Source organism: Coffea arabica, chromosome 6e, assembly GCF_036785885.1.
Source record: "Coffea arabica cultivar ET-39 chromosome 6e, Coffea Arabica ET-39 HiFi, whole genome shotgun sequence".
In the NCBI taxonomy this organism is placed as follows: domain Eukaryota; kingdom Viridiplantae; phylum Streptophyta; class Magnoliopsida; order Gentianales; family Rubiaceae; genus Coffea; species Coffea arabica.
Window position 1 is genome coordinate 3,498,858 of NC_092321.1, and position 19,553 is coordinate 3,518,410.

Consider the following 19,553-nt stretch of genomic DNA (forward strand, 5'->3'; position numbering starts at 1 on the left):
GTCTGCAATTAAAGTAATTATTGCAAACATGTTTTGCCAAATGCACATCCGGGCAAAAACAGACCACTTGCAAATAGAATTATTGTGAAACAATTGGTCCTGAAATCATTCTTAGGAGGAGGCATGAAATAGAGTTATAGCAGAATAAATCAACAAAACTGGTGTTTCAAAGTCTTACCAATGCAGTGACTTTATTATTCAGCTGTTCTTTGTCGAGAAATCTAACTAGGTCATTAAAGTCACCTTAGTATCTGTGTATAAGTTTCTTGTATGCATCCTTGTTCTCGGCATGGTACTTGATTTCAGCCTGCAAAACAGTAAGTTATGCCTCCTGCCATAGTATATTTTAATAGAACAATATAGTACCTAACTCAATTTGACCGGTAATCCCGTCATTGCCTAATCAAGTTCCCAAAGCCATACAAGGACACAAAGTTTATTCTTGAAGTTTCTAATCATAGGCTTTAATCTTAATTCATTAACATTAACCAGGAACACAAGAAGAAAGCAATCTGAACCCATACCTTTCTCACCCCCTTAATTGCAGTTAAGAGCTTTTCACCAATCAAATCCCTCATCAGAGTGTCCTTCTCTAGAGCTTCTAGAGATTCAGAAAGAGACTTTGGCAATCTTTGAATTTCTTCTTTGAGATTATCCGGATTTTGATCTGTATGGTTGAATAAGACAAGGTTTCAGCGCATCCAAACAGCATGTCTTATTTGTACATGAACAGTATGAAATGGTGTGTACTAGCAAGTAATCCACTCTTTCCCCCAACGTTGCAGTTTAAAAAAGTACCACTATTTTACCTATTCCTGCTTAGTCATCCAAGCACATTATGTACCATAGTTGCTCCTTAATAGAATTGTATGAGCAAATAGTTTTGCAACTCATATTAGTTGGTAGGAATTAGCTGTAATTAGTCTAAGAATACAGCTATATAATTAGTCTAAGATAGCTGCTGTAATTAGTCTAAGAATACAGCTATATAATTAGTCTAAGATAGCTGCTGTAATTAGTCTAAGAACACAGCTGTATATAGTCTGTAATTACAGACTATATACAGCTGTACATGGCTGACCATTTAACCTAGTTACTTGTATAAATAGATCAATGAAATATATGAAAAATATACTTTCAGCATAATTAATAACTTGGTATCAGAGCATTGGGGTTTTTTCCTTGCTCTCCTCTTCTCTGAAAATTCCAGCCATTCTTTCAATAGCCCACAGTGCTGAAATTTCTTCTCTAAAACACTAATCACATCACAATATGTCAACCAAACCTGATGTTGAATCTCCTAACAGCAAGAATCTCTCCACTCTAACCATACAAGATGCTTCTTCTTCCATCCACATTAAATTGGATGGCACTAATTATCGAGTTTGATCCAAAATTTTGGAGATGCATATTGCTGGAAGAAAAAAAATGGGCTATATTAATGGAAAAAAGGCTGCACCAGCAGTAGATGATTCAAGTTATGATGAATGGGAAGCTGAAGATTCTCTCGTCAAATCTTGGCTTATTAATTCAATGAGTGATAATCTGATATCTCACTTTGTACAATGCGGCACAGCAAAGGAAGTTTGGGATGCTGTAAAAAGAAGTTACCTTGATGTATCAGATTTCTCTGAAGTTTATGAACTAATGAAGAAGACTTTTCATTTACAACAAGATGGTCGGCCTCTAGCAGAATACTACAACGAATTAAACTCAACATTTATGGAGCTCGATTATCGACGGCCCAATGACATGACATGTGCTGCTGATAAAGAAAAATATAGAAATCGTATTGCTGAAGATCGAGTTTATATTTTTCTTGCTGGGCTTGATAATAAGTTAGATCAAGTTCGCAGCCGTGTTCTAGGTACTTCTCCTTTACCAAGGTTAGAAGAAGTCTACTCCATGGTTCGTAGAGAACTACAAAGACAAGTTGCCATGGGAGCAGAATCACACTTTGAGGCTTCAGCTCTAACTGTTCAAAAGAGCACTCCTATTGCCATTAATGGAAATTCTACAGCCTCTCAGTCTCGATTTTGCACCTACTGCAATAAGAATACACATACAATTGATGTTTGTTGGAAGAAGCATGGCTATCCAGAATGGTATAAACTTAAGCAAGCTGAGAGAAAAAATAAGAAATTGATTCATAATACTGTTGCTCAAAATGTTGCTGCCATAGACACTACTCCATCTTCTATGTCTCATGTGTCTCGAGCATCTTCTCAAGAAGGTATTTTTGGTTTGTCCGTTATTTCTGCTCATCCTAGCACTTGGATTATTGATTCAGGGGCTACTGATCACATGACTAGTAACTCTTCTATCATTGACTCTCTTACATCTTCACCTGTGAAGTCTGTACAGGTTGCTAATGGAAATTTTACGCCAATCATAGGCGCTGGAAATGTGTCTCTTTCACCAAAGTTTTCTATGTCCTCTGTTTTACTTGCACCTAAACTCTCAAATAATCTCCTCTCCATTAGTAAAATAACAAAGCATCTTAACTGTTCTGTCATTTTTCACTCTACTCATTGTGTTTTTCAAGACAATCTTACGAAGATGACGATTGGCATTGGTAAGGAGAGGGATGGTTTATATTACTGGGAAGACAATCGAAGCATAACAATATCTACTCGAGGTTTTCAAACAAAAAGTGGGACATCAGACATAGAAAGAATAATCCTTTGGCATCGTCGACTAGGACATCCATCTTTTTCTTATTTAGAGCATATGTTTCCTAAGTTATTTTCCAATATTTCAACTTCTAGCTTAAGATGTGAACAATGTGTTTATGCAAAAAACCATCGTGTTCCTTTCAAAGTTAGTTTTAATAAAAGTGTCACTCCTTTTTCATGTGTTTATACTGATGTGTGGGGTCCTTTCTCAACTACTTCTACTTCAGGACATAAATATTTTGTATCTTTTATTGATGACTGTACTAGAGTCAGTTGGGTATATTTGATGAAATCTAAGAGTGATGTTTGTCATATTATTCCTCAGTTTTATAACATGATTCTTACTCAATTCAACACTAGAATTAAGGTTTTTCATTCCGATAATGGTCGTGAATTTGTGAATCGATCTCTTGCTGATTTTATGATACAACATAGCATTCTTCATCAAACCACTTGTGTTTACACACCCCAGCAGAATGGCACAGCAGAACGGAAAAATCGTCACTTTCTTGAAGTAGCACGAGCCTTATGTTTTACTATGCATGTTCCAAAACATTTTTGGGCTGAAGCTATTATGGCTGCTGTTTTCCTCATTAATCGAATGCCCGCTAAGGTTATTGATTTCCAAACCCCTTTGAGAATGTTATCTAAATTTCATTCTATTCCTACTGCTCTTAATATTTGTCCAAAGGTTTTTGGTTGTGTATGTTATGTTCATGTTCATTCTCATCATAGAGATAAACTTGATCCTCGTGCTATCAAATGTGTTTTCCTTGGCTATTCTAATTCACAAAAGGGATATAAATGTTTTCATCCTCCTACGAGAACCTACTATGTGTCTATGGATGTTCAATTTTGTGAAAATGAGTCTTATTTTTCTGGACATATGTCTGCGGTTCCTCTTCAGGGGGAGATTAAAAGTAGAGAAGAGGAAAAACAATGGCTAGGAGAAAAAAGGATATGGATCTCAAGTATAGAGAATGCAAAGGAAAATGGGGATTCCTTAGTTTTAGATAATGGTCAGGAAAATAAAATTGAAACTAATAGTGAGAGACCAGCTCATCTCTTTGAGAAAGGATATTCTAGGAGAACAAAAGATATCACTGTTATGCCTCCTGGTTCTTGTACCTCCCTTAATGATAATACCTCCCTTGATGATACTACCATGCTATCGAATGAATCTTCCAAGATTGACACTAAGGTATGTACTTCTTCTGAAAGTCTTGACTCATATCCTAATATTGATCAGAATAGAAGATATCCTCTTCGTGAACGAAAAGAACCTGATAGACTTGGTTTTTCAAAAGCTTCCAATGTTTCCTATCCAATTTCTGATTTTATATCCTATCATCGTTTGTCTAAGGCAAACTTGACATTTGCTCTTCAGTTGTCTTTTGTATATGTTCCTAGTCATTTTCAGGAAGCCCTTGATGATCCTAAGTGGAAAGATGCAATGGTAGAAGAAATGATGGCTCTCCAAAAGAATTATACTTGGGAAATGGTTGAGTTACCAATGGGAAAGAAGACCGTAGGGTGTAAATGGGTATTCAGTGTCAAATACAAGTCTGATGGGACAGTTGAAAGATACAAAGCTAGACTGGTTGCAAAAGGCGACACTCAAACCTATGGTATTGACTATCAAGAGACATTTGCACCGGTTGCCAAGATGAACACTGTTCGTGTCATATTGTCACTTGCAGTTAATTTAGACTGGCCTCTACGACAATTTGATGTGAAGAATGCCTTTCTTCATGGTGAGTTGACTGAGGAAGTTTTCATGGATCCTCCTCAGGGGTTTACACTAGAAGAAGGAAAGGTGTGCAGACTGAAAAAGGCATTGTATGGATTAAAACAATCACCAAGGGCATGGTTTGGAAGATTGAGTCATGCCATGGAGGAGTATGGATTCAAGCAAGCTTCAGCAGATCACACGCTGTTCTATAAACGTAACTACAATGATATTACCGCGCTTCTTGTCTATGTTGATGATATGATTGTAACAGGTAATAACAAAGAAGAAATTGAGAACCTTCGAAGTTACTTAGCCAAAGAATTTGAGATTAAAGATTTGGGGACTCTTAAATATTTTCTTGGCATTGAAGTATCACGGTCCAAGCAAGGACTCTTCCTTTCCCAAAGGAAGTATACATTGGAACTCCTAGCTGAAACTGGTATGTCTGCTTGTGAGCCAATAGATACTCCGATTGAAGTGAATCATGGCCTAGCCTTCTTTTCTGATCAGATTCCAACAAACAAGGAAAGATATCAAAGGATCGTGGGTAGACTAATCTATTTAACTCATACCAGGCCAGATTTAGCATATGCAGTCAGTGTTGTTAGCCAGTTTATGCACAATCCAAGTGATCAACACATGAATGCTGTTAATCGAATCTTGGCTTACTTGAAATCAGCTCCAGGAAAAGGTGTCTTATTCTCCAAACACGAACATTTTGATGTGGTTGGATATACAGACTCTGATTTTGCTGGTAGCAAGTTGGATAGAAAATCAACTTCTGGATATTTGGCTTTTGTTGGAGGCAACTTGGTGTCTTGGAAAAGTAAAAAACAGAACGTGGTTTCATTATCTAGTGCAGAGGCTGAATATAGAGCTATGCATCATGCTATCACAGAACTCTCTTGGCTGAAAATTCTCTTAAAGGAGATTGGGTTTGGTCCAAAAGGTTCTATGGTATTATTTTGTGATAATATGGCAGCCATTAAGATTGCAAATAATCCTATTCAACATGATCGGACAAAGCATGTTGAAATTGATAGGAACTACATCAAAGATAATCTTGATTCCGGGACAATTGAAATTCCCTATACTAGAAGTTCAGATCAGTTGGCTGATATTATGACTCATGCTGTTATTAGTAGCTTATTCAATGCATCTCTATCCAAGTTGGGCATTTGTGATATCTATTCCCCAACTTGAGGGGGAGAGTTGGTAGGAATTAGCTGTAATTAGTCTAAGAATACAGCTATATAATTAGTCTAAGATAGCTGTTGTAATTAGTCTAAGAATACAGCTATTAGTCTAAGATAGCTGCTGTAATTAGTCTAAGAACACAGCTGTATATAGTCTGTAATTACAGACTATATACAGCTGTACATGGCTGACCATTTAACCTAGTTACTTGTATAAATAGATCAATGAAATATATGAAAAATATACTTTCAGCATAATTAATAACTATATTCATACAGAACTTGCATTCTTTTCTGTTGTCACCTTGGTGCCTACCATCAAAATATGGTACACATATCTAAAAGAGAGAATTAAGTAGCTTGATTATTACATCCCCCAAAACAGATTTGAATACTAATGTGGTCCACCCTCTGGTTTTCAAGATACAGCAAGATCCAGCAGTTACTCTCTTATTTCAAGAGACTTAAGCTTTCTAGGCCCTCTAGGCTTACAAAATCTCATTAAGCAATTTACAACAAACTGTTGTTCTCATAGGGATGATAAAATATATTGCCACCAATATAGCTGATGAAAAAAGCTGACTAACAAATTTGCAGAGGATAATATGGTCTTACCAACAGGTTTAGGTAGCTTTAAATGTCTGCGAAGACCGTCAAGCCCTGCAACAATTATAGAAGCCAAGGCTAAATAGGGGTTTGCACACCCATCACACACTTTGATCTCAAAGTTGCTCACAACACCATTTGGCACACCAGGTGGGCATGCAGTTCTTAGTGGAGCCTCCCTGTTTTCTTTACCCCAGCAAAGGTATGCTCCACTCCATGTATTTGGCTGTATCCGATCATAACTGCCAACCAAGACACATAATGATGAATATCCAAGGTGACCCAATTCAAACGTTATTCATCCATCATGTCAAAGATATAGTCCGGAAGCAGAAAAACAACAATAATTCTTTGAATTGTTTTCCCCAAGGCAAACTGAAAACTGCATTGGCGCTATTTCATCTAGGGGAAAAAAAAAAAAACATTACAGATTATTTTCTCAATCACGTGGCTTTTTTGATAATGATAATTCTTTACTATTTGACACGGTCTAAAACTAGCATTCCTTTATTCTGAAGGTGAGCTGAGTATATTCAAACAATAATACAATAATAAGTCGCCTATCTGACGCTTCAGATGCTTCACTAAATTGCATTATACTCTCATTATAAAGGTAACTGAGGATAAACACAGCAGAAACATATATACATGTAAATTGCTTATCACTGCTTGAGGCTTTATAAATCAACCTATAGCAAGGGGTAATTACCATTTTTTTTAAATGTCATATAGAGAGAAATTTGCCGAGAAAAAGGATGGGTTCTAATAGAACTAGTAGTCCAACATCCTTAATAAGGAAAGATATTAGAACCAATAGATGGGGTTTCCACACAATTAAGGCAGGAGCAAATCATCACAATATGACTTGCATATAATTTTGTAGCACTATTAATTTGAGATGCCTGCTTGAAATTTTGAAGTTGAATAACTCAAATACTACAGCATAGACTTCTCATGGACAATGCAACATATATAATTGATTAGCATTACTGAGCATAGGATTACCTATTGGGAATTGGTGCAGTAAATACCAAAATCGAAGGAAGATGAGTTAACACCCCAGCCATGAACTCCTCCCCAACATTGGACATCCCATGCTCAGTTGATTCACCTCGAGCCATGAATACATTTTCTCCATTCTCAGATAAACTGATGTGAACATGTGACCCAGAGCCAATGTCATCCAATGCATACCTAGAAACAAAGAGGGATGTAAGGCCATATGATGGCAGTGTTTACCATTCATTATGGTTAAGATGCATTAAAATCTTCCCACCACACAGGCTTGTGCTCTAATAAACGGGTAAAAATGATCCTTCTCAATGTGTACAAGGGTAAAGATTCTGAAACCGTATGCTCCCATCAGAACTAGTTGATCAACGAGCTCCGGATCTTATAACCTTTGACATGCTAGACTGTAAAGCTAAACATGGATGTCCTTTCACTGTTCACGGTGCTAGTGTAATAGTCCAATATAGGTTCCTGTGGTAGTTAGTTTAACATGTATAATGAGATATTCTATCTCCTGTACAAACTTACCTGCTCCATATCAATAAAAGTTACAGTTTTGCCTAAAAAAAATGACAGAGAACTGAACCTCACACTGGTCAAATATATCAGCAAACAAACAGCCTGCTTGATAAGATAATAAAATTTCTGAAAGGACTGCAACATAAATTGATGCAGCACACAATGGTTGTAGCAATCCATCTAATTATAAAAAACATAATAAACATGGGCTAAATGCTTAAAATTAGCTAGTAAATTTATAAAAAGCGTAAAAAAGCTTGGTCTTTTCAAGTTAACACAACATAAATCCAACAGAGAGAATGACAATGCATCAATCATTAAACCAGAGAGGATGTATGAAAAATGACTTAATGTTCAAATGTAAACTATGCAAAGTTAGCAATTTTTGCTATAGATGTTAATTAACTGTAACATAGGACCTTTTCAAAACTTGGTTAGATGATTCTAGGACAGTTTTGTTGGTAAACTTTTTAACTCTTCAAATATTTTTCTCCTACAAAATTAAGTGAATACAACAAAAACTCAGAATCTCCTTTTCCACAAACTTAAACAGATAGCAAATGAAATTGAGAAAACGTGAATGCTTACTTCGGCAAAAAAGTAGCCAGGATTCCATGTTTCCTTGCAACAGCTTTAATTGTTTCACGTGTAAAAACTAAGTTGTCAGCAGCTTTAGTACAAACTGTATATCCCAAGGCCATTTCGAATTGACCATTTCCAGCCTCCGCATGTAGCTATTTAAAAAACCAAAAGAAGTATCATTGGTTCAAATACAGTTAAGATTTTGAAACCTTGCAGACGCTAGTATGGGCATGTCCACAAAGGCAGAGAGAGAGGGGTGAAAGAATAACAGAATCTTGAATATCAAGCTTCAACTTAGCAGATGCGGTCAACTATGGCAAAAACAGAGTATAAATTTGTGATCCAAGACTATAAAGAACTAAGCAAATATCTTCCAGTCTACCTGTTCCACTGTAATATTCAAGGACTGCAGAGAAGATGTCACTTCCTGAAGTATAGGAAATACGGCATCAAATGCTGATGTAGAGCAATAAGGTTTTGTGTCAAAAGGTACCCATTCTTCTTTCTCCTCCCTGTCGACTTCTTGATGAGAAACAATGACTCATAAAACAGAGAAAGGAGTGAAAGCAAGTGCGAGAACATAGACTCCTAAAAAAATAAGCCTATTATACCTTGCAATATTTCTCAAGAGAACAAACTCGTTTTCAAATCCTGCATTCATTACCTAAACATGAAGCATTTAATGAATCATAGAAGTGAAAAATCAGTTCAAATCTTAAATCAGACATATACCAGACTTACCAAGTTAAATTCATCTCTCAAGAGTTTAGAAACCCGTCTTAGTGCTTCTCTTGGGCAATATTCCCATGCTTCACCTGGTGTAAGATGCATATCACCTAGAACCATTTCCTGCTGTTTTGCCCTGTATCAAAGAGTGACTCAAGGATAGTGTCACAAATGGTTTTCCAAAGATAGAATAACCATTGGTCTGAAGATAGAACTTGAATGAATTGCATGACAAATCAAGTAGATTAACAGTTTTTACATAGAAAAATGCAACTACTACCATCCTCTAACAACTTACATCTAGATATTAAGGTCTACAAACTAATTGAAAGTGCTTGCTGTAACTCAAATCTATTGTCCATATTATATATCACTGCCATATTTAAAAAAAAAGGTTCTATAGAACTAGAGTCCACCAAAGTCTAGTAAGAAAGTCAAGCTATTAGCATGGTTGGAAACCTAAATACCATTGAGCATGACATGAATGTCATCTTAGTTATGAAGTTTTTGATCCATAGTGACAAGGCCGCCAAACACATTAATTCCAAACACATTAGTTATGAAGTTTTCCTGGTACCTGCATCCAAGTAAGATTCATTTCACATCTGTTATGTCAAGCCTATCCATCTTATTCTCCTCAATCATGGTATGATTCAATGTCTTGGAAGGTAAATGGATGACAAATTGGTGATCATGCAATCAACTATTTATATATGCCTTCATCATTTTTGTTGCAGTTTTGCAGTCCTTTATCCCCTTAATAATGAATTGTTGCACAAACCCACGGGTGGGATTAAAACTTTTAAACTACCACAAATATGGTTCAACAAAAGCACAAAAAAAATTGCAAAATTTTACAGATATGTTATTTTTATTATGCGTAATTTTGTCTTTTGAGCTTAAAGTTTCAGGCACACACCATTCTATTGTGGATAACATTGCAAGTTTGTGTCCTATAGTCTAAGCAGCATAAACGGAAGGGATTATCCCAATTGCCCACCATAAATAGGTCATGCCCAGTCAGCTGGTATACATGTTTAATTGCTTATAAACTATATTTACAGAATTACATCCTGTATCCTCTCATCAAAAAGTAGTCTCAAGAAAACCGATGTGTCTCCTTTCAAACATTTAAAATTTGAAAACAGGACTCCTCAAAGATTATCTGAATGAAGAATATACAGAGATTGAGAAAAAGAAAAATACGAACTTGAAAAACACATACTACCATGGGATTGTGTATTTGGTCAACATATCAGGAATCAGTCTGACCTCACCCACGCCGCTCAGATTAGTCCCATCAGCAGGACCGTCAACAGCTGAAGTCATTGCCATACATGCACAAGCTAGACCCACGCCATTCTTCTTCACAACATCATGGAATCGTTTCCGTGGAACGACCTGCAATCATGCATAAAAAGAATTACAAAAAAAAAAAGAAGAAGAAGAAGAAGAAACTAATCTGACCACCATGATGGTTTTAAGCAAATCAGAATCAAGACCAGTATAAGAACCTGAAAACCATTTGTACCAAAAGCAATTTCTTCTATCAGCCACAAGTCAATTTTAATATGAAAGAATCTAAATCAGGCCTGATGCAGGGCCATTATCCAGTTCTTCCTCAGCGTTATGACCTCTTGATATAAAAGGCTCCATTACGTTCAAGAAAGTATTGTTTCTTCAAATCAGGTGATCTAGTAGTTTTTCTGAAAATTTAAATTTCACAAGAAATTTCCTTTGAAAAGATGAAAGGGATATTTGTGCATTCCACTTGACAATACCCCATGGTGGTGAGCTCGACAGAGTTGATAAAATAGCTTCAAGTGATCACCAACAAGATAGTCAAAGAAGAAAAGGGCACTTACACGACACCTTTGCTGTCCAGAAGCATCTACCCAGATGATGCGAACAAGAACCAGATCTTCACCAGAGGCACTGATTTCAGTGGGTAAATTGGAAGCAAAAGCAAGAACTTCCGACTTGATAGGTTTTTCAGCAACCTTAATTTTATAAAATTCTTTCGCATTATCAGCAAAAATATCTTTAACTGCTGCTACAGCATCTTGAATTGAGAGATCTCCTGCAATACAGGCATCTCGTAGAACAGAAAACACAACTTCCCGTGCTTTTTTTGCACCTGTTCGTGTAATCAACTCATATTAGAACAACCATTGAACAGAATGACTATTCACTCAGCATTCAACCCACCAGCAAAGATTATTTATATTACATTTGTGTCTGTGTAGAATAATTTAGTTGAAAGTGGGTTTCAATTGTTTGCTTCATGTCCTAAAGTCTTAGCTATCAGTTCTCTGAAATGTGGATTTGACTGGGGAATTGTCATGACAAATATCCACTGCTAGTAAAATTATACTCTTTCCGCCCATACAAGTGAAAAAAGCAGGCACGAATAAGGATGTAGTACTAATCCATGCTTGTGTATCAGGAGTAAAATTAACATGCTTAACTATGCAAGCACCAATCAGATTCCACTAGCAATTTTGTAACAAGAATAATATTTTAACAAGAAAATATGATGAGACAAACCTAAATAAAAAGCCTCAGGAAATGCACAGCCATCAGTGCTAAACATCACCTGCCAGTAGCGATATCACAACAATATCAGAGAAAGCTGAATAATGGGCATTACAAGTTCTTTGATACAGAAGATCACATAAATGTGAAAGCATAGTCCTGGCTTGAACTTCAAAAAGTAGTGCAGTTGTAGCAGAAAAAGAACAGAAAAAAAAAATTGCACGTGAAAAAGAAAAGAAACCAAAAATCTGATCTCCGAATACATCTTGAAAGACCCAGAATATTTACCTTCCTTGTTGAAGCAAGATCCATGAGTTCTTTTACTGAAGATATCATCCCATGGAAACTTAGTTTCGGAATTGCCAACCCAAAATCAAGATAGACCTGTAATTGCAGATTCCCTTCCATAAAAGGACTCACAAAGCAAAGAAACAAGCCAGAGTAACAGGTCTTGCCTGAGGATACACAGAGGCTAGATATGATGCTTCCTTTGTAAAAGGATAAGATGCATGTAAAAGCACGAGCCGAGACTTGCTGAATCGTTTGTCTTCGAGAATGTTGCGGAGATGTAGGGGATTAGATAGTCTCAAATCAAGATCTTTATCCCCAAAACTAATATCAATAATAATGTAGAATTAGAGTTTCAAAGATAAATGATTCGAATAAATAGAGAAACCAGATTGCATCCTAGTCTGCCATTTTATCATAACAGGAAAAGAAATTAAGTCCAGAAGAAAATAACTGGATTATTTGGTATATGGTCAGTGACCTGGGAGAAAAACTTCCAAAAAGCAAAAGCCTGGTGAAAGATTCCAAGTTGATTAGTTCACTTAGATTTTTCACAGTATATTGGCTAAAGGTGTATAGAGGGTCCTTACCCGGTGTGAATCTGGATTGGTAAGTCAAAACATAGGGCGACCTCCAAAGCGCAAGTGAAAACATAATCAATGAAGTTTTTATTTGCAATGCGGACAGGACTTCCAGCTGAAAAGAGAAAATTATTAGGGTACAAGGGAACTCTTAGATATGTTAAATAAATCCATTTCTGATTGACTCACCTCCTAAAACATCATAAAGGCCTTTCTCAGCCTGCTCCACTGTGACTTTGGTATCAATATCCAGACCACTGCGGTATGCTGCAATGCTTTTGTAGCCAACAACTTCACCAGATAATGTACCAACAAAAAGATAAGGAACAAAAAAGGAACTGTCCAATCGCCACGTATCTATATTAAACCAAACAGATAAGAGGCTTTACAATAAATCTGAAAAAGGATATGATTTTAACTTCTGCACAAACTTTTCAGTGAAAGCGTCCAGCGTCCAAGTTGTTCCAGATGGACTTCCCTAAAACATATGAATATATAATGAAAAATGAATCCAAAAGAAAAGGAGTAGCAATACATGACAGACAGATTTTCTGACAAATTGAGCTTTTGTCTCCTCCTGGGGAGGCCTAAGAGTTGTGTTTCAGAAATACTAGTATCGTCGCATAGCAATAGGATGCACCACTTATGTAAGCCTGTCAACTGAGTTAGAAAGATGTGGTAAAAATAAGCATCTAACCTCGTCAAGTATCTGTTCGGCCAAACGCTCGATTCTCAGTATTCTCCTAACACACGGTACAAATTTCTCGTGCCACTTGATTTCCTGCTTCTTATCCAATTCAAATCCATCATCGATGAGCAGAGTTGATATTCTTGCAGCCTTGAAACACGTCGCCGTAATCACTTCCAATCGGGACGAACGCCGGAATTCTTCAACGGCAGGCAAGGACGACTCTGTGCCATACAGTTCTGATATTTCTCTTAAACTCCTCTGTTTTAATCGATACAAAACACAAATTTAATGTAGACTAAACGAAGTGGAGAAGATTCTAGTGATTAGCGGAAGAGGAGAGTTCGGCAACCGTGGATAGAAAGGGACTAGATTTAAACGGACCTTGAAGTTAATGGTGTGCGGCACATGGGATAAAGCCTCTTCACCGGTGGCTTCAGAGAAGCAACTAAGGAAATGCACGCCGGAATCGAGAGCAACGATATTGTGGGCGTGGGCGTCTACCACCTCCACTCTCTCTATTGCTTCTCTCAGCTGTGCAAATTTCTCCATTCTCGCTATCTCCAGCTTGTCTCGGCGACTGTACTGCTGCTCTGTACTGTGCTGTTCTATAGTCTATACTCCTCAGTCGGTTGACGGTATTATTTGCTCCCATCTTGTTATTACTTTTAAAACAAGAAATGCACTACTCTGCTGTCCTTAGAGTTGACTTTTTATTTCCATTTTTGAATTTCTCAACTCTCTCCAAAATAGACATAGGAATTGGGCTATTTAATGGGCATCAACATCACCATTTATGATGCGGGCGTTGGCCCATTGGAGGCCCTTCTGATGGACGAAATTTCAAAATACAATTTATACTTGTAAAAAAAAATTGGACAAATTATAGCACAAAAGTAATAATTCGGCACCCCAATCTAATCATAAGTCATCATTTATTAGAATTAAACGCAATTGCAGAATATTTTAGTTCTAATTTGGGTTTCAGTCCTCGTGTAAAAATAAACAGAAATTTTCCAGATCATATGCGTCGATCTAATGTAATGGTACAAGTTGGGTGCAATATTTGACTAACATTTTGTTCCCGTACAAGTTTTGGTGTTTAACAAACTTTTTGAAATGACTGGCTGGCTGCTCCTTAGCATTTCAACCTTCGATCGTTCCATTTAACCTTCCTAATATTAGGACAGGGGAAATTATTTAGACCTAACATGTTATTGAAATGCCTCGCCAGTGAAATCTAAAGAATATTGTAGTGCGATGTTTAATAATAAGCGTGAAAAAGTCTTAACGTGCCCAAATTAATTGCAAAACAATCCGACTTTAAAACTCATATCAATACAATGCACGTCCTTATCTCAATACGAAACAAATATGGATTCTAATAAGAGTCGAGAATTTAGAAAATCCAAATATATGCTTTAATAATAGGAGTAGAAGTCAACACGCAGTTGTTTATCATTTGTTTGAAGATTTTATAAGTTATCATATGAAAGTTAGATTTGTTCCTATAAAGTAGGTGACATTCTTAAAGATTTGTTCCTATAATTCTATAATGACTTTCCTTATAAAAGTAAGAAAAATTTAAGATGACTTTAACTACGTCATTTAATGTTTACTCTTTTCGAAAGGGAACTGTAGTTTTTTTTTTTTTTTTATATGCAATCCTATATATACCAGGCACTGTTGTTGAATCATTTGAAGCACAAGCAAATTTTATTTTATATATTCTTTTTCATCCTGCTTGAGAAATCTTTCGAAATTGGTGATGAAGATCAAAATTATTTTCGCCTTCTTCGTTTTCTTAATCGCTTGTAAGTCCTGTTGTTTTCTTGTATACGTTTTTCTATCACCAAATGAAAGGCATTTCAATTAGCTATGTACGGATGTATTCGTGGTGGCAATCATTTTCAGAAGTTGAAAGTCTCTATGAATAAATGAATGTACCCGTACCTTAATTTGTGAATGCAAGTACACTTATGATGCCTCTAGTTTTTTTTTCCTTTTTATGATTGTTTCCATTTCATTCGAGCCTAGACGAGTTATCTTTCTCAGATTCAGATGTGTGTAGTAAAAAAAAAATGTGTGGATGTTATTTCATACTGAATTATCCTTACAAACACAATGCTTTAGTTTCGTATTCTCGTTACTGGCATTGCAGATGCATTTTCCGTTAGATTCACCATCGACAATAATTGCCCATACACCATATGGCCTGCATCAGTGACCCGCAGCAAAGGACCTCAAATATTAACCGGATTTGAGTTGGCGTCTCACGCCTCAAAAAAACTAGAGGTTCCATCCCAGTGGTCTGGACGAATTTGGGCCAGATTTGTTTGCTCAGGCTTCGAAGGCAAATTTACTTGTCGGAGCGGTGACTGTGGCTCCGGTCAAATAGAATGCGGCGGCGCGAGCGGAGCAGCTCCTGCAACTCTGGTGGAATTCACGTTATTTGGTTCCGGTGGGCAAGATTTCTATGATATTAGCCTCGTTGATGGATTCAATTTGCCAGTGAGAGTTGCACCACAAATTGCTGGTTGTACTACCATTAGTTGTCCGGTTGACATCAATAGAAGGTGTCCAAAAGAACTGGCCGTATTCAACACGGAAGGCGGTATAATCGGTTGTAAGAGCGCTTGTGTGGCGTTCAATCAACCCCAATATTGCTGCACGGGTGATTACGGCTCGCCTGACAAATGCAAGCCAACGAATTATTCAAATGTCTTTAAGCAGCCATGTCCTCAAGCTTATAGTTATGCATATGACGATCGAAGTAGCTTATTTACGTGTAAACGTCACCCTGACTATGTTATCACATTTTGTCCATGAGAAATTATGAAAATTTAAACAAGTTTTTTATTATGATTAAGTGCTGCTACATGCTTATGTGTTGAAAAATATATGTTCACTTATTCGTTTGATACCATTATAGCTTTGTTATATTCTCCATTGTTGGTACGTATTACTTTTCTTTTTGGGTAAAATACACGGAACCTCCTTATGGTTTCGCGAAAAGACACCTTACCCCCCTATTGTTTAGAAACCTACATATAAACACCCTAAACTTCATAACTAAAGTGGAAATTGACTTTTTAACTGGCTGAGTTACCGGTTGTAGGTCGAATACCTTTGTCTCTCCAAAAGAAGAAGAAGAAAAAAAAAGAAAAAATTGTTACAAGAGCATATTTAATGCTTTTTACTTGGGTAAAATACAAGGAACCCCCTTGTGGTTTCGCGAAAAGACACCTTACCCCCTATCATTCAGAAATCTCCACATAAACACCCTAAACTTTATAACTAAAGTGGAAATTAACCTGTAACCGGGTGTGTGACTTAGTGACGATGGGTATGCGAGATTCCTTTGAAAAGAAAAAAAGGGAAGAAGAGAGTATTGCAGAAGATAGCTTTGAAAGGAATACTCTCTTCTGCAGAAAATGCAATACTCTGAAAAATCTAATAGGACAAAATTCCAAATAGCAGTCAGATGTAAAGCTATCTTCTAGAGGGTAAAAGAAAGAAGGTATCTAACACGAAATGGCTCACTCTTCATTTTCTTCATCACCATCACCACCAGCAGCTTTCTTAGCAGCTGCCTTTTGGTTCTTACGCTTGACTCTTCCAGCACGCCCGCCACCAAATGGACTGGTGATTGAAAAGTCAATGTGCTTCTGGGAATCAACTCTCACCATAAATGAAGGAACATTAACTACCTGCCTTCCAACGCTGATGTGCCTCTGTCTATTCTCCTCCTAAATAACACAAATATTTTTTGATCTTCTCTTTTATGATTCAAGAATCATGATTGCGTTCTTTCCCGCGGCGAAAGTGATCGATCCGTCATCACCATCACCTTCTACTCATATATTTTAGTAGCAGCTGCTTTCGATCTTGACCGACTATGGAAAGTCATCAGCATCAGCATCAACATCAGTATGGTAGCAGCAGCAGCGTTCATATTGACACGGGTGGTGGCGGTGGTGGCGATAGGTTCCCTCAATGGAGTATGCAAGAAACTAGGGATTTCTTGATGATTCGGGCAGAGCTGGATCCTACCTTCATGGAAACCAAGCGAACAAGCTTCTCTGGGAAGTCATCGCCACCAAAATGAGGGAAAAGGGTGACAATCGCAGCACTGAGCAGTGCAAATATTCCACATTGATGCAACTACGGGAAAAAAAAAAGGTCTGTTGATGGAGTGAGAGAAAAAGGTATACATGTTAATCTTTATCCAAAAGTTTTCAAACCTTTCCCATGTCACAAAAAATGACCACACGTTGTAGAGAATTTTGCCCAGGATAAGGTGATGCTCTGAAATGGTACATCTGACTCTAGATATATGTGCCATTGAACAATCTATGACCCAACTTATACGTGTAGCTGCATAATCAAGTAGCGGATATGATGAGTTTTATTTGTAATGTCCTGATAGTAATATCAGTCAAGCACGCGAGCATGGTGAATTGACTTGGCCATGCCTGTCTCGAAGACGAGTGTTTGTAGGCGGCGTTCTAGAAAGTTCTCCATAGTTAGAGCCAAGACATAATCGAGCTTATTTTGACTTCCAAAAGGCCATACCTATTCATCCTACGCAAGAGAGCTTCACCCTAAAAGATACGACGAGGGTCTTTCTCATCAAGAGTTAGAAGCATTCTAGCATTATTACGAATACGGCTTAATGCATACTGGACCCTCCAAAGCTCCCTCTTGCATCTGAGTCCATATTCTCCAACAAGCCTCAACTCAGCATCCAAAGGCTCCTTCTCATATGGACGTTGAGGCTTTTTGAACGGCTTCCCATAGTTGCGATAGAAACTGACGTGAACCATGGTTGCTACTGGGCGGGGGGATTGCTCGTCGTCGTCAGTGGCGGTGGAAATGAAACCGAGGAAGACACAGCCAAAGTGTCATTCTTTCTTAAAGTAATTTTTAGAATATTGTTTTCTCGAGAAAATGAGGTCAAATATCGTATAGTGGTTGAAAGTTGATGTCTACAATATAAAGTTAGACGAGGTATTCGACCTGCTACCGATAATTCAGCCGGTTCAAAAGGTAATTTCCACTTTAGTTATGAAGTTTAGGGTATTTATGTGTAGGTTTCTAAACGATAAGGGGGTAATGTGTCTTTTCGCGAAACCATAAGGGGGTTCCGTGTATTTTACCCTTTTTACTTCCATTTGTAACTCCTAAAAGAAAGAGAATGCCCATCAGAAGCTATCGAAACTCTTGAGATGGTCGGTGCTTTGGCCAATGGAAATGAAATCTTTAGCTTGCTTCCGCCACTTTAAGAAGACCAGAGGAAAGATCTTTTCTTTACCCAGGCCTTAAGGCAGAGGACATTCTTTGGTTGGTTGGTGAAGTGCCCTTAAGAGGAAGACCGAAGGCCGAAGCTTAAGATTGAATTCAATTCCCACTTGTAACTCATAAACGAAAGAGAATTTCATCCAAGGGGTGAGGAGTGAAAAGCTATTGAATTAGCTGCTCTTGCCGGGTATGCTGTACGTTAAGAAGCGAATTAGGCAAAGACAGGGAAAGGCAATTCGAATTGGAAAGCTTTAGATTCTGGCATTATCCTTTTCTTTCTTTTAGGTTACATCCAGTAATAATAAAAGACACTCAAGATGAGAAGAGGAAGAAGAAGCTTACCCGTGTGTTGAACTCGAGGTCGGAACTCAATCGAATGAAAAGGATCGGTCAACTGGCAATTGGAATGCCTTGCTCTTCTCTGAAAGTACTTCCCTTTCCTTACTTGTTTCATTTTGTTACCGCCCCTTAGATTCCTCGAGCTTGTAAACATGACTCTTTCCATAAAGCATTTCTCGTCTGTCGCCTAGTTTGATTGAGGGTGGGACCTGATCAAAAGCAACCGATACTAAAATATACGAGTAGAATGTGACGGTGATGACAGATCCATCAGTTTGCCGCGGAAAGAACGCAGTCATGATTCTTGAATCATAAAAGAGAAGATCAAAAAATATTTGTGTTATTTAGGAGGAGAATAGGGGAGGGAGGATTTTCTTTACAAAGGATTCTCGCATATCCATCATCGCACTTCCGGTTACAGGTCAATTTCCATTTTAGTTATAAAGTTTAAGGTATTTAGGTGGAGGTTTCTAAACGATAGGGGGTAAGGTGTCTTTTCGCGAAACCACAAGGGGGTTCCTTGTATTTTACCCTTTCTTTTTTAATTGAAACGACAAGTTATATTGATTAATCAAAAGTATACACGGATTGAGCAAAGGTTAAAAAATCTGTATAATTGTGCATTTATCGCGGCAGATTGGGATTAACTCATTCCACATCTTGGTATTTGTTCAAAACTCGAGCACTAAGATAATAATTAAGATCATTCTTACTTAATCCATTTGTTCGGACAAAAAGGAGCGTTTGTACAAAACATTCGTAACCTCGTAGATA

General features: G+C 37.4%; 3 protein-coding genes across 5 annotated transcripts; 1 reads left to right on the forward strand and 2 right to left on the reverse strand.

Moving 5' to 3' along the window:
- Window positions 1-31: 31 nt before the first annotated feature.
- On the reverse strand, window positions 32-13,792 carry LOC140004244 (protein fluG-like). Of its 3 annotated transcripts, XM_072054503.1 has the most exons (19): window positions 13,524-13,790; window positions 13,149-13,400; window positions 12,860-12,929; window positions 12,641-12,754; window positions 12,461-12,566; window positions 12,352-12,381; window positions 12,038-12,194; window positions 11,871-11,966; window positions 11,595-11,643; window positions 10,913-11,184; window positions 10,276-10,448; window positions 9,063-9,183; window positions 8,933-8,985; window positions 8,704-8,833; window positions 8,328-8,473; window positions 7,215-7,403; window positions 6,219-6,451; window positions 525-667; window positions 32-307 (listed from the first exon to the last, which is right to left on the reverse strand). In XM_072054503.1, exons 1-19 carry the CDS (start codon window positions 13,689-13,691, stop codon window positions 245-247), a joined length of 2,565 nt encoding a protein of 854 aa, XP_071910604.1. In that variant the 5' UTR covers window positions 13,692-13,790; the 3' UTR covers window positions 32-244. The 3 variants fall into 3 exon arrangements, with proteins under 3 accessions (XP_071910604.1, XP_071910605.1, XP_071910606.1); XM_072054504.1 differs by lacking the exon at window positions 12,352-12,381; XM_072054505.1 differs by lacking the exon at window positions 32-307 and having other exon boundaries at window positions 638-2,045; window positions 13,524-13,792.
- A 1,078-nt stretch (window positions 13,793-14,870) lies between these two features.
- LOC140009327 (thaumatin-like protein 1) lies at window positions 14,871-16,001 on the forward strand. Its single transcript, XM_072054506.1, has 2 exons — window positions 14,871-14,953; window positions 15,301-16,001. The coding sequence occupies exons 1-2, from the start codon at window positions 14,908-14,910 to the stop codon at window positions 15,966-15,968; spliced, it is 714 nt and encodes a 237-aa protein (XP_071910607.1). The 5' UTR covers window positions 14,871-14,907; the 3' UTR covers window positions 15,969-16,001.
- A 677-nt stretch (window positions 16,002-16,678) lies between these two features.
- LOC140009617 (small ribosomal subunit protein uS4y-like) lies at window positions 16,679-17,965 on the reverse strand. The gene is made up of 4 exons (XM_072055700.1): window positions 17,755-17,965; window positions 17,384-17,516; window positions 17,193-17,271; window positions 16,679-16,888 (listed from the first exon to the last, which is right to left on the reverse strand). The coding sequence occupies exons 1-4, from the start codon at window positions 17,963-17,965 to the stop codon at window positions 16,679-16,681; spliced, it is 633 nt and encodes a 210-aa protein (XP_071911801.1).
- Window positions 17,966-19,553: the final 1,588 nt, after the last annotated feature.

Coding starts and splice junctions, on each gene's coding strand:
- LOC140004244 (XM_072054503.1), bottom strand. CDS start 13,691: ATGGAGAAATTTGCACAGCTGAGAGAAGCAATAGAGAGAGTGGAGGTG. Junction 11,644..11,870: donor ATCTTGCTTCAACAAGGAAG/GTAAATATTCTG, acceptor CGCTACTGGCAG/GTGATGTTTAGCACTGATGG. Junction 9,184..10,275: donor ACCAAATACACAATCCCATG/GTAGTATGTGTT, acceptor TCTTTGATACAG/GGCAAAACAGCAGGAAATGG.
- LOC140009327 (XM_072054506.1), top strand. CDS start 14,908: ATGAAGATCAAAATTATTTTCGCCTTCTTCGTTTTCTTAATCGCTT. Junction 14,954..15,300: donor CTTCGTTTTCTTAATCGCTT/GTAAGTCCTGTT, acceptor CTGGCATTGCAG/ATGCATTTTCCGTTAGATTC.
- LOC140009617 (XM_072055700.1), bottom strand. CDS start 17,965: ATGGTTCACGTCAGTTTCTATCGCAACTATGGGAAGCCGTTCAAAAAG. Junction 17,517..17,754: donor TGATGAGAAAGACCCTCGTC/GTATCTTTTAGG, acceptor TTGATTATGCAG/CTACACGTATAAGTTGGGTC. Junction 17,272..17,383: donor TTTTTTGTGACATGGGAAAG/GTTTGAAAACTT, acceptor TGCACTGCTCAG/TGCTGCGATTGTCACCCTTT.